The sequence below is a fragment of the Cinclus cinclus genome, chromosome 8 (genome assembly GCF_963662255.1).
Source record: "Cinclus cinclus chromosome 8, bCinCin1.1, whole genome shotgun sequence".
Classification (NCBI taxonomy): domain Eukaryota; kingdom Metazoa; phylum Chordata; class Aves; order Passeriformes; family Cinclidae; genus Cinclus; species Cinclus cinclus.
Window position 1 is genome coordinate 765,940 of NC_085053.1, and position 17,578 is coordinate 783,517.

The window sequence follows — 17,578 nt, forward strand, 5'->3', positions numbered from 1 at the left end:
CTGCTGCTTGCTGCATCACTTGGGTGAAACACTTGTGCTCCAGCACAGTGCTGGAGCTGAACTCCTCTGAGTTCAACTACAACAACAAAAACAGGTGGCTGGGGCTTTTTCCCCTTCCACTCAGGTCACTTCCCCAAATTATCTGAGAGCACAGAGGAACACACTAGTGCCAAGCAGTGCAGGAGTAGGAAAGGTAAATGTTTGAGCACTAGTTGTCATCAAATATCTAATTCTGGGCAAAATCCAAACCAGCCTCCCCCATCCAAGTGTCTGTGGCAATTCACACTTCACCCTCTTTCCAGCCTCCCAGTCACTGTCCCTATCTCTGCCTCACAACTCCCCCGTGCCCAGCTTCAGCTGAACTGATACTTCTGTGTGTGTGTATGAACTAATTATAAACTGGAAAGCTTTGCTGATTCTGCACAGAAGCAATTCCTGCACTCATCTTTGTAGTGATTCTCATCACAGCCTGCACCTTGCAGCACCTTTCTGCAAAGCCAAACCCAGTGGGCAGCACTGAACTGCCAGAAGGAACCACTAAAACCAGCTCTGCCACAAGAATCCTACACAAGCCACTACAAACCAACCCACGTGAAACCTCAAGAGGGGGAAGGGGAAAGGAAAAAAAAAAAAAGAAAAAAAAAGGGCAGACAGAACCAGGGTTCATTTATAAAGAATGAACCACCTAAACCACAAAGAATTTGAGTGTCACCTGTGTATTTTTTCCCCTAAATTATTGAGTCACTAATTGCTATGAGAGCCTAAAATTTAGTACAGGCTCCTGTTTATAGAAATAGATACCAACGAAATAGTTCAAGAATCTTTTATAAAGGAATAAATCAGGAATCTTTTATCAAGTTGATCAACAAAGATTGCTTTGGGCTTAAATGAGAACAACATCAGTACAGATTTGCAGGGTTTTATTTTATTGTGCCTGCCCCCCCCACCACCCCTTGGAATCTAGGCATTAGAAAGTATCCTCAGCCCATCATAAGCTATTACCAGAATGCTTTGCAAACCATTAATGGATGTTAAAGTGTCACTGGTTTTGAAAAATGCAGTAAATGGACGAAGAACTGCCAAAAATTTAATTGACTAAGTCTTCTGCATGCTGACCAAAGCATTCAAAAAACCTCACCAATTACAGGATCACTTTCACATGCAACTTGCTTTGCTTTCATGAAACCAAGATGTAAATCTGAGGGGCTGTTCCTAAAGTCATGCTATTCCCATGAAGGCCTGTAAAATGTACCTCATCTTAAAATGGAGCAAGTGAATCAAGCAACCAGAACCAGCATCCATACTAATAAAACAAAAAAGAACATGAGAAAATGCTTAAAAGAGTTACAAACATTTACTTCTTCAAAGGAGAGGTGAAATGCTCTTACCGTGCTACCACCAGGAACTGGTCTATCTGCTTGTCTACTAGTGGGTTAAAGGCTTCCCAAACTTTTGTTTCAAGTTTTGACTGATCTCTTCCATCATCCTCACCTGATTGAAAAACATAGCAGAAGTATTTAGTATGGCTCTTTTAAACAGAGGTACTTTCTATTTTTCTTTTATCTCACAATAATGTCACTGTTAGCCCATCTCAGTTACTCTGCCTGACAGGCCACTGTGAAAATTTCACTCACTTATTTGTATGTGACAATTTTAGCTTGACAGACACAGCAACACAGCTCATCCAAATGGGCAATCAGGTTTTCACAAACTGCTGTCAGAGGATGTCATGGGAAACAGAGTGCATCTTTCTCCAAACTAGACAGTTTCTTTTCAGTTTCTTTCCCCAGCTCCTCTGTCTTCCCCCTTTATCTTGCAGCAGTTCCAGGAAAACAGACACACTCTCAGCTGCTCTGAGCAGGCAAAGAGTAGCTGGTTCAACCCATCTCAGCTGCTTTCTAGGGGGGGAAACCACGGCACCAGACACCCTTCATTTTCCTGAGTCTAGACAAACCAGAAAAACCCTGGTAAAATACAGGAGCTACTGAGACCTTCTTCTTTCTGCTTCCTTCAAGACATCTGGCAATTATCCTTCTCTGAAGCCCCATGCTGGCCCACTGAGGGAACAGGATGCCTTTCAGATTAGTTCATCCTCACATAAGAGGCTTGCCCAGCTGTTGAATAAATACTGGTTTCATAGACAAATTAAACAAGAGTCCTGAGCTTTTCTTTTTTGCTTGTTTTAACATGAGACTAACAGTGTCAGCAAAGCTTCCAAGCAAAGACAGAAGCATCTCATTGCTTCCACATCTTGGATTGGATGTGGATCCCAGATTGGATGTGGTCTTCACAACACAGGTCACAACCCTTTCTCTTTTAGGGATAGACCTTTCCCTCTGTATTACACAGGGCTCAGGAAAGAACAATTAGATGCCAACACTCCTCATGCCTCTCAGTTTTTCCACCCACTTTTGGATCTGCAGGGTAGTGCAGAGACAAATCTAAAGTTAGTTACTATCTGACAAATACTCCTGGTTCCTGCTACTTCTCCCTCGTGCTCAGGCCAGTCTCCTCATGGTTTCACTGCTCCATGACATGGTGGGGGCAGGCTGAAGTCTCAACCCATGCTCCAGCCAGCAAATCCTTCCCCCTGCCTGTTCTGCAGGTGAGAAGTCTAGGCTGGCAGCCAACACTGGGATGGGGAGAGGGCTCCAGGGAAAAGGCACCCGGCAGTAATGGGCAAATTGATGAAGGCAGACAGCATTTAATTGGCAGTAATTTGGGAGGGGGTCTTATAGGGAAGTGAGGCCTGATTAAAAACACAAAAGGCTTTACAGATGTGATGGAAATTTGTGTTTCCCATGGAAATTCTGAAACCTCTTAATAAAAAGAGTATAAGCTCTGAGAGAGCCCGTTAATTCAATTTATTTCAACAACTTTTATTATTTGGACAAACGCCCACCTAAAGACCCATTTGCAAGAGAACTAATTGCCTTCAGTGGGCAACAGCCTCAACAAATCCAGCCATTGGTGCACACATGGCCTAGCAGTGGAAACTACCTCCCACACCTAGGCAGGCCTCACACAGAGAAGTGACCGCATTCAACATGAACTTTTGACAATTCAAATAAATTATAGAAATTACCCTCTTTTAGTAAATCTGTTATATCTGCCTGGTATCTGTTTCCAACTCGAATCTCTCCTTTATCAGCAAGCAGAGTCTTTTGTTGAGGATCATACACTAGTGAATAAAAGAAGAAATCCTAAAAATAAAACAAGAGCAAAAAGGCAAACAGTGTTATTAGCTTTTACTTTCCGCTTTGTGACCACACGATCAAATTTTTAGAGTTCAAGTGTGGTTTCATTATCTATACAGAGATTTTAAAATTGGGTAAACAAGAAGTGAATGAATCACCAGTTTTAAAACCCCATTTAAGTGCTGCCACTTTCTTCTACATTGCAAGTGTTAGCTCTGAACAGCAGCCTCTCAAATTGAAGTGAACAAAGCTCCTCTGGCATAGGCAAGGCTCAGAAGGGCCAGGAGACAATTTTTAGTCATGTCAGCTGTTTCAGAACACACCATTGCCACATCCCATATTCCAAACCAGGAGGATTAGATGCCAGTGACCTATCCACACAGAAATACCAGCACAAATTGAAGCCTAACTTCAGAGTGTTACAGCCAAACCAGTGCAACCTCACAGAGGTGTGAAGCTCCAGAAAAGCCCTGTGGCCTCTGCTGGGCTTTCTCCAATCTGTAAGTGTCTCTCATGCTGCAAGGCTCAAAGCTGGACAAAAACCTACACAAGTGGTCTCACAAGGGATGAAGTGAGGGGATGAACCCCTTCCCTCCATCTGCAGCTACACTCCTGCTAATACAGGATGTTCTCAGCTTTCCTTGGCACAGGGATTCGCTGCTGACCAACTTCTTGCCTGCCACCATCTATGTTTAAACCACCACGTTCCTTTCTGTTTGTTATTAGGAGAGGGGCAGCAGATTTGGCAGCAGCAGTAATTAGCTGCAGGTGGCAATCCCTTAATTTGTTGCTTTTGTTCAAGTAGATGAGGAAAAGGTTAAAATAGCTGCTTGGCTTCCGCTACCTGGATGTGCAAAATTAAAGCAAGAAGGCATTCCAGAATGAGAATGTTCTGCCAGGGCAGAGAAAGGAAACAGCCAAAATTTTTAACTACTTAAAACTGTATGGTTTAAGTAATTAAACTTTCCTGCATGGATAAGTACTTAGCTATAGTTATTGACCAGGTATGCTCCATCAAAGTATAGTGTGCAGTTCTGGGAGGATTAGAGCTCTGGTAGGACATGGAACGATAGACTTTTTGTAGCCTCTGTCCCCAGCAACATGGTCATCAGGAAAGAGAATTGTCTGAACAGAAACAGGATTGCAATTCTGCCATTTTCCACATCTCAGGTTTCTGGCTTATTTTTTCACTCCCCTTATTTCTGTGGCACTAGCAGGCACTCTGTTTAAATACACATATTGTGTTCACCTCATTTTTCCCTTTCCCTATATTTGTATGTGTCGACAGCATACAACAAAAATCAGGACAAAATCAGCATGAGTTTCAAGTCTTGCTCAGTATGAAGAGGTGGCAAAGGAAGAGAGTCTCCTAATCTGTCATGCAAAGCCCCAGAAAAAGAAGAATTACTGTGAGTTTCCACAGTAACATGGCAAAAATTCTGAAACAGAACTGAACTTCAACTGGAAGGGCTGTCTGTAGTTGGGTCTGGGGTCAGAGGATTTGATTGCATCCTTAGCAAATGATATGTCTGAAAAAACTCCTACTCCCACAGGCACCAGGGTCAAGTTACATCAACCTATGGGCAGAAGGCAGCTTCAGAGCACATGAACACTCATTTATATTACATCTATGTAAAGAAATCTGGGTCTCCTGCTCCCTCACACACTCAAAGCTCAATATATTGCAATACCTTGTGAATTTATCACTGTGGAAATAAAACCACAGTGTAGGAAAAGCTTTTGTCTCACAGGCTTCCAGGTTAAAAACACAGCGTTTGATTTGTTCCAGCTCCAAAATACCTGACTGCAGGACAAAGTATATGCAGTGCAACATTAATGCCTTGCAGGCACGTTGCCTAGCAGACATGCAGCACACTGCAGTGTAACAACACAGTGGGCCCCAAAGAAGACCAATTCCACAGGCAATTTCTTTAGTCTTTCTTGGCCAGACAAAGTCATATGTTGTGGAGGGGGGTGTCCCCTATGATATTTGGCTGTTAGATGCCATATTGCTTTTCTTTTAGTGGTTATCACTGTGAATTTTCTCTACAAAATCTCTATTAGTCTCAGGTCATCCATTTATGTATTGTCCAATTTTGTCTCAATTCAATCACGTTGAACAAAACAATGAAAATACTCTGGTCCTTTCTTGCCATCCAGAGTCTCCTCAACAGAGGAAGAGGGAAGTCTTGGGGCCCAAGAGTGAATCCAACAGAGACTGCAACCCCTAGAGGTAATTCAATGCCACTGCCATCTTCCCTCACAGACATGAGATTCATTCTTGCAGACTGGGACTGCTGAAAACATTAATACATGTCAGCTTAGTACCAGTGCAAACTAAGAAACAAACCAGATCCTTGTGTGCTCTAAAGCATGTGTGAACTCCTGATCACCACGATGTGATGAGAACAATTTTTCACAAGGGTTTCACAAGAGTAATGTTCACAACAAAACAACACTTCTCTTCAAAATCCTCCACGCTCATTTCTGCTGTCAAAGCTGTGCATGCTGGGCTTGCAGCAGTCAAGGAAGAGAGGGGTTTTCTCTCTTCATTTCATATCCCAGAGAACACCTGACACATTCAGAAAAAATTAACATGACCTGCCAAGAGTTAAAATTGAATCATAACTTTCTGCTTCTCTCAACTGTTACAGACATATGTGCTCAGAGCTCCCCTACCCAAGCCCCTCAGCTACCCATAGCTGTAGCCAAGAACCAAACTCACCAAGAAACTGGAGAAAGAAAACAGGCTAAGAGCGAAAGTACACCACAGAAATAATGGTTACTTCATTGCAGCTTGCAAACTTGCTTTCATGTATTTGATATATTTTAACTAGAGAACATCATATTTTTAGGGGGCTACCAAAAGGAACAGATATGCCAGACATCTGCTCAGCAGGCAAATTCACACAAGACTCTGGGTATAGCCAGGCAGAGCAGTGAAGTAGACAGTACACTCAAAACAGTTTTCTGCAGAATAGGGAAATCTAGTGTTTTTGCCATAATTGGCTATGCCCTTCTCTTGATCTCCATGGGAATTAAGTGTCTATAGAAAATTCTGGTTTTCCAGCTGCTTTTTTTTTTCCCCTCTCATTCCTGCTACAAACCAAATTTTACCAGGCACAGTAAAAGAGTCAGTGATGGTCCCAGTCAGTCTGCTTTCCAAATGTAACAAGGGCAATCTTCCCGAGGAAGATGACAGAGAGAGAGAGGGTGGAGGAGGATAACAGAGATAACAAAAATGTCATTTTGCTATGCTTACTATCTCCCTAAAAATTTCTGTCTGGATGTATAACCTGCTTCAAGGCAGACAGCCTTGAGCTGAAAGCCTACTTCTACTGGTCATAACATTCAGGAACTCAAATATCAAATTCCCTAGAACTGCTTAGGCTTTATTGACAGAAGCCATGTTAGAATAAGAGGAACTACCCTGAAACATTTTGAAAGCAAAGGGTGGATTAAGAACAGGAGGAAAGAAGAAACAGTTCAAAACAATACCATGCAGTGTTAGGAACCCATTGGGCAACAACTATCTCCTCTTCTTCATCTCTTTACCCTCCACCCAAGCACATTTGTGTTTTTGAATTTTTAATTTCTTCACCATCTGTCCAAGTTAGTTTGCACCACAGCAAAATGGCAGGCTAAGTGACAGGACACATTCAGGGAACTCTCATTCTGTGAAATCTCCAAGTGCCTGCTCAGGCCTAAAAATAATCCACATCAGTCATCTTCCATTTTGAAAGTTCAAAAGGATATGAAAAAAAAAAATTCTCTTTCTGTGCCTACACCTGCAACTGTGCATTGCACAATTGGAGAAAAGCATCTCCCTTCAGCCTCAGCACACCCACCTGTAACACCAGTGATAATGAAAACATGTTGGGAGCAATCGACAACAAACACTACTTAAGAGCTGGGTACTAGAAAATCTGAAATAGTTTCATTTTTATTAACTTTTGCTTTCAAACTGGCATACCCTGGGCTGCTAGCTGCTTACAAGCACTGCTGAACACCAAGTCCCTTGTTTGATGCTCTGCCATTTGGCAGCCTTCAGCAAAGCCGACATTTTTTGTCTCGGGTTCCAAAGAGAAACTCAACTATTTAATCCCTGTGCTTTGTTTAAAATTCTCTTAAACTAAAGTATCAGATTAAAACCAATCTTATGCTTAAATAAATATTGAAGAAAGCTACAAAAGCATTTTAAAAGAAAGTCTATCAATGAGAGAGACTGCAAGTATGCTCCTTGCAAAAAACGGCCTGTTTTCTCCTTGCTTAAGGGCCAGTAATGGCCATCACCCTACTGTTTTTCATGACAAGATTTCCTCTCTTGTATAACATTTCAGTGTTTTCAAATGCAAATTATTTGCTCGCAGATGCGTTCAAATAATAATATCCTGAAGTTCTTTGCTAATCTCCAAAGTAAATCTCTCACAGATTGTCAGACTCCAAGACTGTCTAACCCAGCCAGCAGCCAGAGGTCTAGCCACAATTAAAGGTATTAAAACTCAGGATTTAAAAAATACAACAGCAGTTTTTAAAAATCACTAAATACCTGAAAAAGTAAAGCAAATATTTATATTCTTAGTGGTGTTTAACTGTGCGAGACAACTCAGTTTCAAGTGTTTGGTCTGAGACACCTTCAAAGAGACAGATTGGGTAAATTTCTGTCACATGTCACCTGACAAGCACTTTTTAAAGGATTTAGTGTCAGTGGTGGCATATGAAGGACTCCAGATAAGCATTTTGACCAGTGAACTCAAAAGAACAGGGAACTAAGCTCCTCAAAAATCTGAGGCAAGACCAAGCTTAAAGCATATTACCATAAAGCTGTATGATTTCAGGATAAAGCAAATCTAGAGAAGCACAGCTTGCTGGCTTGCTCCCTCCTCTGCAGTTACTGCATCTCCCAGGGCATCAGCCTCCAAGCTGGAACTCTCAGCCCTGCCACACTGATGAGCAAGTTGCATTCTCTTTACAGATGTCACACAGGGATGTAAGCACAAGGTCTGGCCCCCACCTCCACAAAGTTTAATGCACCATGAAAATCGTACAGAGCCTAAAGCTTCCCACTGTCAATGACCAGTACATGCAGAAATGAAAGAACTCTTTTTACAAAACTTGTAAATAGGCACCAAACCTAAACTGTGCCAGAATAAACTTGACAATGCACAAAATGGTTCCTACCTCCCGTTCCAGATAGGATTTGAGGGATTCTGTCTCATTTAACAGAGTAACGCTGCATTTGCCTCTAAAAAAAGAGAAACACATCTCATGAAGAAAACATCTTAAATGCTCATGTGATTCACAAGACTGTATCAGTGAAACTGTACACAGACCTTGATCTTACATTGAAGAGTACTTGAAAAATAACAGTGCTGTGTGATTTTTTTTTAATAAAATGGAAGAAAAGTCATTACCTAATGTGTGTGGCTGGCAGAGATTCCAGCTGTCGTGAGAGAAACAACTCACGATGTCGTAGCTGATGCTTCTGTTTCTCTGGTAAATCAACCATCTCTGGATTTTCCATCTCTTCTTCCATTTCTCCTAGTCGTAAAGAGACAAAATTGATCAAGAACAGGACAAGTATTGACTTTGAGCAAGTCAGAATGACCTACTCCAAAACCTTTCATAAATAACCATTTAATCAGATTAAATGCAACATTTGGGCCAACTGAACAATTACATAATTAGTACAGATCCTGGAAACGATGCCTGTGAAGAACTGTATTCATTCACCAGCACCATCAAATCATTCCAGGTCACACCAAGCTGCAAGTCACACAAATCTGCTACCGACAGAGAAGTTCTGGAGGGTGAGAGCTGCTTTTGGAGACCATCAGTGCATCAGATTCACCAGGTAGAAGCTGACAGATGATGAGTGAGTCAAAGTGAAGTCTTTCCTCTTTGCCAGGCATCAGTTATCCTAAACCCTAGTCCTCTTTCAGGACATCGCAGTGTCCCATCCCAGCTTCAACAACTTCTGCAGGAAATGCACACTGGAAAGGGCACTTTATTTACTCAGTGTTATTTTGTACTCTCCTCACCCCAACACAGCCACAAGATTAACTGGAATGTCACCAAGTGCCTGAGGCCACTCCTGCCACCCTCCTCTAACCCTACCCCACACCACACACATCCAACTTCAACACTCCACATTGCAGCAGCCAGCATCCACCATCTCTGCCCTGGAGCTATCCAATCTCCATCCAACCAGTTCCAAACATACACCAAAGTAAATACATGAAATCCCACCCACACTGACATGCAAGTGAGCCCAAACATCTTCAAGCAATAAATTGTATGTTTTATGTTTGTTAAGAAGTATCCTGCCAGTTATACCAGTTAAATTGTAAAGGGTAAAATACTCAGATAAAAACCCCAAAGATCCACCATGAAGAATGGCTAAGAGATCAGACTTCTCCGTTCTCTAAGAAATGACTGCAGTGACTTGTATTTTTTAAAACCACAGGCAAAGTATCCCAGACTGTAGTAGAATGAGCTGTAAAGCCTCATGCATGAATTGTAAAACTCTAATTTTACAGCAGCATTACTCTCAAAGAGCAGACTTATGCCTGCAGCTTAATTCAACAGTTGTTGCCAAAAAACATTTCTAGAGAGAAACACATACAGGCACAGTTGTGATTTACATATCCTTAAGATTAGTTAACAAAAATCCCCACAGTTATCCCAAAAATAAAGCAAACAGAAAGATCTCCATTTTATAAAGCTCTAAAATCACATTTAGTTTCAAACAGGCCACCATTATGCCAAAGGTGGTGACAAAAAATTATGTACCCTTCAGGTTGCCCACAGTTGATCACAATTTTACTGCCCTGAAAAAAAGACCTGCAGTTTATTTGCCCATCAAGTAGACTGCTCCAGCAAGGAAGGAAAAAAAGAGCAGCATAATTAAACCAGACTTCAACATACAATAGCTCCTACACCACCCGAGCTGTTAACCATACAGCAGCATGTACTTAGCTTTTAATATTTTCCTGGGAACTAGAACACCAAATTTACATTTGTTGCACACTTTCATGGGTTTGCAATTTATTTACTGAAGCAGGTTCTGTTTTAGTTGAAAATTAATATTGTGACTGCTATCCTACTCTGTAAATATGCCAGCAGCAATCCAGGAACAATCCAGCAAGTTCCAAGCTCATTTGCCTGAAAACTGAAGGATGCACAAAGGAAAAGGGAATTCATGCCTGTACTCATAGCAGCTTTTGGAAGTGACAGTGGTGCACTGTGTAATGCAGGGAAAATACTACAAGGAGCAACCTAAAATACTTTTGTGTCTTCAGTATATTCCATAGCCTACAGCTTTTAGAAATTACATCTTTCTAGAAAGTATGTCAACCCCTCTGTGCCAATGGAATCTACAGGCAAAATGAAAGCACCCAGCACAACCAAACCAATCCCAGGGACTGCAACCCTTCAGGTAGGTTCACCTTCCAAATGTAGGATTTTATTTTTCTTGCTTTTGTAACAAAATACAGAAGGTGGAGACCACACATGTTCTTATGGCAGCTCTGCTATGAACAGCCTCTCAAAAAGCACAATACATTTCTTCTTAAAAACAGACAGACATTTCTACAGGTAACAAACAACTGCCTCACACACAGCAGTAAAACTGTCATAGCACCCCCAGAGGTAGGAATAGTCCAAGAAATAACAAACAAACAAATCTGTACCAGCATTGTCCCTCTTTTTTTTACAGCCATGATTCAGCACTGATAAAGACAACCTGACCAATGCATTGGGAACCAAGGGATGGGGAAGGGAAGGACTGGATCTGGGACAGGAACCTCTCCATCAAGAATGGTGCCTTTAAGAAGAAAAGGAGTGTAGTTTTAAACAATATAAAAATTTATAAAACATCCAAGAAATCTCTTCAGAAAGATTTGCCTGCATTTTTCACAGTACTGTGGAATAAGTGGTATGGGAATACAGGAGGTGCACTACATTGGGACTTCAGTGCTCTCATAAAGCCTTACTTCAAAATTGATCTTTCTGCTCAATAGATGTGCCTGTGCAGATTTGAAACTAAACATTTAATCTTGATACAAACAGTAATATATTAGCTATGCTGCAGTAGCCAGCAGAATGCTGCAATGAGTGCATTAGATTAAGTATTATTTGATAGTTAATGGCAGAATCATTAATAGCACATTAACAAAGCTTGAAGATGACTTATATTGGGAACGAGAGATAGACAGATTAGGCACAAACAGTAAGACTTGTGTGAAATCTAACATATATGGGGAAAATAATTAGAAAGAGTAAACTTTGAGTTGGCAGGAGAAACCCAAGAGGCAGTAATTGTAATTTAAAATGACTGGGTGTGTGAGATGTGAAATTAAACATCAATATTTGCTAGACACAAGAAAGAATAGCAATTTGCTATAGATCAGATTGGGCTCTCCAGAGCATAAAAAACAGAAAGCAGCAGCCCTTTCTCTGCATTATGGGTGTCACACAAGCAGCTTCATAACAGAGTTCAGAAATGCACAAAGGTAAACAAGACACAGAAATCATGTTTAGAGAGCACCTAATGTTTACCAGCTTGGGAAACAGTCTGCAGTAACAGAGGAATCAGTTAGCATGGTTATAATTAACAGATATAAGTTACAACAAACTAATGTAAGGAATAAAGAAAAAGAGTGGGGCCAAATCATTGGGAAACACAGTAAAACCAGTGCTACTGACCTGCACAATGGCTCCATCAGCAGCAAAGGAAGCTGCAACTCTGGCTGCTTTAACAGTTTAACTAAGGACCTTGGAGGAACATTCTAGAAATGGTGCATTTGAATGAATTAAAATATAACACCAGGTTCCTTCTTACAAGTTCAGTTTCAAATGGTTTGTATGAAGCTGTAGCCTTATTCCTTTTTTCTCTACCAAAAACCAGATATTGACTGGCAGCTGTAGAAAACATGGAAAAAGTTTTACCAGGCAGGAGCCCTTATACCTTGACACTCCAGAAGGAGTTTGCCACATTATCAATGTGGATACCCTGCCACAAAGTCCTGGTGATCGTCTCTTGCAGCCATAGCTACTATTTCAGGTAGCAAATTTGGCTATGTCAGGTAGCAAACAGACACTGTTTTGGACACCTGTATCTTCCCTCATTGCACCACTCCCACAAAGAAAAACCACAGCTCCCTCCTCTCAGCAAAAACTGAGCTACTGAGTCATTAGTGGATATATGAATTGGACTCCTCTTAAATCAGTGTGTGTGGTGAGGGGAAAAAAAACAGAGAAGGGGAATAAAATGGAAGAAATAAAAAGAGCTAATTCATTAAGCTATTGTCAAACTTAATTTAGACTGGTGTTATTCAAAATGTAAAAAGTATCTCAATAAATTCCCTACATGTTTAGGAACACAGGTATAAATAAATATAGAAATAATATTTATTTTCAGAAGTTCTGGTACTTCCATGTGTGCCTGGCACCCAGAGACCATGTGCTGAAAACCAACCATAGATCTGCCAGTGCAGCCAGCACTAAGTCAGCTCACCAGCCACTACCAACTCGTCAGTCATTGCTGCAAACATTTAAATTGTTATAAAAAACTGTGTAATACATTTTATAAAGAATATACATAGTGACAGCAACCAACAGTAGATTGAGGAGTGAAGCATCTTTCCATTTCTCTTCCATCAAGTCCTGCCCGCAATCTTGTTTGCAAAGTCTCTCAGCAAGAATTTAAAACAGTGTCTTACTTGTGAAGCAAGTTCATTTCAGAAACAGTTGGAGAAATTCCCCAGAATAATTTGTGAGGTGATAAAAGAGGCTTATGAATAAAAAGCACTAACAATGTATGGAAGACATCATAAGGCTGAAAGATTTTTTGGGACAGCCCAGACAAGCTTTACATCATACAATAAAAATAGAAAGATGACAGATCAAATCCAAGAATCAGGTTACATATATCGGATACTAATTTATATGGTGCTTCCACCACATTTCTCTGTATACACACTTATGAGAAAAGACATTTCAGACTTGCCTGTTTCAGATCTGTTGGATCATCTAAGCCAAAGTGGCTTTTTATTTTATGCTTTTTAAAACTTTGAAACATTAGTTTCACAATTACATCTTTTTCCTTCCTTTACTGGAAGAGCAAAAAAAAAAAAACCAAAAAATAAATATCCATACAATTTTTTCATTTGTGCCCTGGCTGTATCTCCCCTCAGCTTAGGTTTCTCACTACACTGATCTCAACAGTAGGTCTAAAATAAAGGCATCTTAAACAGAAGACTGTGTGAATCCAGAAATGTCTGCAGTCAGAAAGCTCCATTAATCAGCTGAACAAAGGCAGTTAAAAGATCAGCGATGCAGACACGTACATCTACTGCAAATGCATCAAAATGAGGCAACAGGAGACTTTATGGAAATCAACTCAAAGTCACTGACAGTGTGGAATATCTGTACTAGAATCTTAACATCTACAAAATTTAATTTTGTTCTAATCATGAAGGATGTTGATTTTTTTTTCACATTAAAGAACTAATGGCTGTCCAAAAAGCTTAATTTTGCTCTCTTCTCCCTTCTTATGAAGAACGAAAACCACAGAGCAGCACATCTATCTAAATAAATGGAAGCTATTCAGTAGCAATTTTATTCTGCACCAGAAAGAAAGATGCTGGAGAAAATGCTAGTTACTAATGAAATTTACTCTAAGAGGAAGACTCACTTGTCTCTGGTTGCTCTATTAATAGGATTTTGCTACAGAAGAATTTTCCCATTTTTCAAACAACACATATGAACAACGAATTATTTGTTTGAATTTAAAAAAAACACTTAGATTTCTTATCATAAAGAAATTATTTGCAGATTCAAAGGGCATTTATGCGGGTTCAAATATTTTTCACTTTCAGTCTCAGCTATGTGTTTCTGTGAACCCTTCCCACCTGCTTCCCTTACTGGACCTAGTGAAGTGAGACACAGATGAAGGAATCAATAGCCATGTTGTTTATGGTGAAGCTCCTATTGAGCTTCAGGATCCTCAGATAAAATGAATATTTCTGCACTGAAGAGATCTCCAAAAAGCTTTGCCTGCCATCACAATTCCACGACACAGCAAACTCTCCTCTGAATGCCATGACCTCTTTTCAAGGTATGGCTGCTGTGGAGGGATTATTTGGACAGATTACAACAGAAAATACTCAAATTTATCAGTAAAGGACTTTTCCCCAATGGCATTAAAGCAGTGAGCACACAGCAAGTCATTATATCCGTGACTAAAACCGAGTACCTGATTTAATCAATCCCTGGATCTCTCTATTGACACACACACCAAGAAGCACATTAAAAGACAGTGATGCTTGCCAGTTAAATCACAGTTCTGACATGCCCGTATCTGATTGCCGTTTTCTCATTTATAGATGTGTCCTGAATTACAAGGATTCGTAAGGCTGTCCATGCTTTTTGCTAAATTTTAAGCAATCTGAATAGCTACAGCTTACACACTCCGTTGTTTACAAGAGAAAGTTTAGTTACTCCATTTGCTTCCCAACAAAAGAGCTTTAAGTATTCAAAATAGTGATAGAAGAGTCTCAAATCCTCTGTTTTCAAAGTGCATTTATTGAACATGTTCAGACAAAAGCTGTCACTACAAGAAATATTATTAATATTGAAATTTAAAGAGCAATCCTGTTAGTCAGGTTTCAAGCTGGATATGTTTCAAGTTCCTTTCCCATAATCGGTCTCCTTGATTCACTCAAAGTTTGAGGAGTTTTTTTTAACACACAAACCAAACCAAATAACTCATGAGAAGTTATATTATCAGGGAGAATGGTTTCTCTCACCCCAAAAATTAAAAAACTCATTTCTGTGGAGCAGGTAAGATGTCTTTATTCAGCCCTAACTCATCACTTCTCTCTTGTCTCCACCAAAATCAAACCATACACAAAAAAGGTATTAAAAGGTTTGAGGAAAAAAGGAAAACAAACAAACAAACAAACAAACAAAAAAGTTCAGGTAGAAAGACAGGAAAGTCAGCCAAATAAATAACGCAAATTGCTAAAGATGACTACAGAAAAAAACACATTCAAGATACTGATACTTGAACTTTTCTTTGCCCATTTTGTGCAGAAGCAATGTCACTTGAACACCAAGCAGCTTACTTGCATGTTTGTCTGCCAGCACAATGAGTGTGCTGGAGATGTCTCTCCTCCTGTAGAAACACACCACCTTTGCCTCCACGTTTCCATTGGCAGTCTGGAACGGGGAACAGAAGACAAAACTCACCACAAAGAAAGAGCAGAACTGCACACTCTGAACTAGGAACTTCATAAATTACCAGGAATCCAGCTGCACACCTTATCTAATACACATGGATCCAGCCTGATCCATCCCAGGGTAGGGAAATTCCAGGTAGTTTGGTCCTCCCTTCCTAATGGCTGCTGAGGAATCACCACTTTTAAGTTACAGATGTTTCAAGGAGAGGAAAAAAACCCACACTTACCTGCCTTTGCAACCTATTAACAAGGCACTTTTGTAGTTTTGAGGTGATGCCTGTATTAAATAACATTCCAATTAATCTTTAAAAACCTAATAAAAAAAAACTGTGAAAAAGAAGAGAATTCAGACCCAGGCTGTTCTCCAAACACTGCAGAGCAGTAGGAAGGCAAGGAAGAGAACCCAGCCATTATTACTTTTGCAAAAGAAACTACATGAGATTCGCTGGTGAGCTAAATAATGACCAACACACACAAAATCATTACAGAAGGAGAACCAAAGAAGCTGCACCAGATAAACTCTATTTCAGTAACAACATACAAAAGAAGTCAGGCTATTTGAAAGATCATTTACTTAAAACTCTTAAAATGAGACAGGTAATCAAAAATAAGATGGCACCTGTCAAACAGTGCAAGTAGCTTTTTACAAACTCCAGGAAAAATAAACCTACTGGTTTGTAACAGCCCCAGCCAATCCACTACCTCTAAAATAAATCAAATAATGCAAAAGGAACTCAAGAGTTCTATGGTACTGCTGAAGATTCTTTGATAACCACAATGAAGGCACAACTCCAGAAAGCAGAAGATACAAATTCCTTGCTAGGAAGTCAATAAAAAGGGTAGTGAGCCAGCAGTGTGTCCACAAGGGAACAAAATTAAAACTGATATACATGCTGAATTCTAAGATGTGAATGAAGGAAAACTTTCCACTCTTATAATACCAGTTTTCCTAGCACAATTCTAAGGGGAAAAGGGAAAAAAAAAAAACCAAAAAAAAACCAAAAAAACCCACCAAACAGGCACTACATACACGCACAAATATTTCTCTTACAGACCAAAAGTTTTTGGTAGAGTCTCGGAATTTTTACCTTTTTCTGATAAATAATTCAGAACTTTAAAATTTTGAGAAACTAAAATACAAAGGCAGGAACTATCTTGTTCAAACACAAACTGTCTTTGTGAATTGATCTGATTTATTTAATTGCCAAAACTTCACGTACACTCCGTTAAAAAGGAAATAAAAGAGCTAGGATCCATTTCAACCTGAAAGACCCACTTTTAAAGTGCAGGTCAGAGAAATCACATCTCGAGCAAGAGTTGCACCAAGATGGGGGATCCAGGTTGGCAGTTCATCTTTTTTTAAAGGTGAGGAGAAGAGTAAGAGGGGAAAACACTTTCCAGGGAAGTGATGAACAAACCTGCATCCTGTCATGGAATGGAATACAGACAGTGATACCTCATGGATAGGGATCCACTGGGAACATTAAATAACTCATTCACAATTCTTTAAGGCAAAGCAGACTTAAAGTTATATCAGTAACAGACCTCCAAGAGGTTACCAAGCATGTCCTAGCATTCAAATTCTTTATTGGAAAGAGATTGATACATTTTCTCTTCCAAGTAACTGTTTCACAACTACATGCTTTTCCACCACCGGTGGCTGAAGAAAAATACTTGGTATGAGCCAGTTAATGTACAACCAAATCCAAACCAGCAATGTTAATTCCTTCCCTATGGGCTGCCATAATGTCAGTATTCAACCTGAACTCGTGGTATGTTTAGGATACAGACAGTGGCTTCTCTCCTCAATAATCAGGTCAAATTTCAGTGCTGCCTTCCTACACAGAAGCCATCATGCTTCCCTGTTTCATCCACTGAAAGGGAATTTGGCAGATGAGAGAGATTACTGGCCCAAAAGGACAACCAGCAAAGACAAAGTCTGAGCAAGCAGACCACAGCTACAAACCTCTCTCCTGAGCAAGAGTCTCCCACAAGAAAAAACAAATTAAAGCTCTCAGTCCTCTCGGCAAACTCTTGTATTTTCTTCATATCCCGTGACCCTGGCACGGAAGTGAAGAACTGCAGAAACCTCCTGCCCTAAAGGTGGGCATAATCACCTTGAGAATGGCATGCCATTGA

The 17,578-nt window shown here is 40.2% G+C and overlaps 1 protein-coding gene across 1 annotated transcript in view; it reads right to left on the minus strand.

Moving 5' to 3' along the window:
* Positions 1-17,578, minus strand: part of MTA1 (metastasis associated 1) — a 60,662-nt gene that overhangs the window by 42,796 nt on the left and 288 nt on the right. The window contains exons 2-7 of the mRNA XM_062497701.1: positions 17,282-17,313; positions 15,326-15,419; positions 8,612-8,738; positions 8,379-8,442; positions 3,086-3,203; positions 1,389-1,491 (exon numbers count right to left, since the gene is read on the minus strand). Coding sequence (XP_062353685.1) covers positions 1,389-1,491; positions 3,086-3,203; positions 8,379-8,442; positions 8,612-8,738; positions 15,326-15,419; positions 17,282-17,313 — 538 coding nt within the window. The remainder of the gene's footprint in view (positions 1-1,388; positions 1,492-3,085; positions 3,204-8,378; positions 8,443-8,611; positions 8,739-15,325; positions 15,420-17,281; positions 17,314-17,578) is intronic.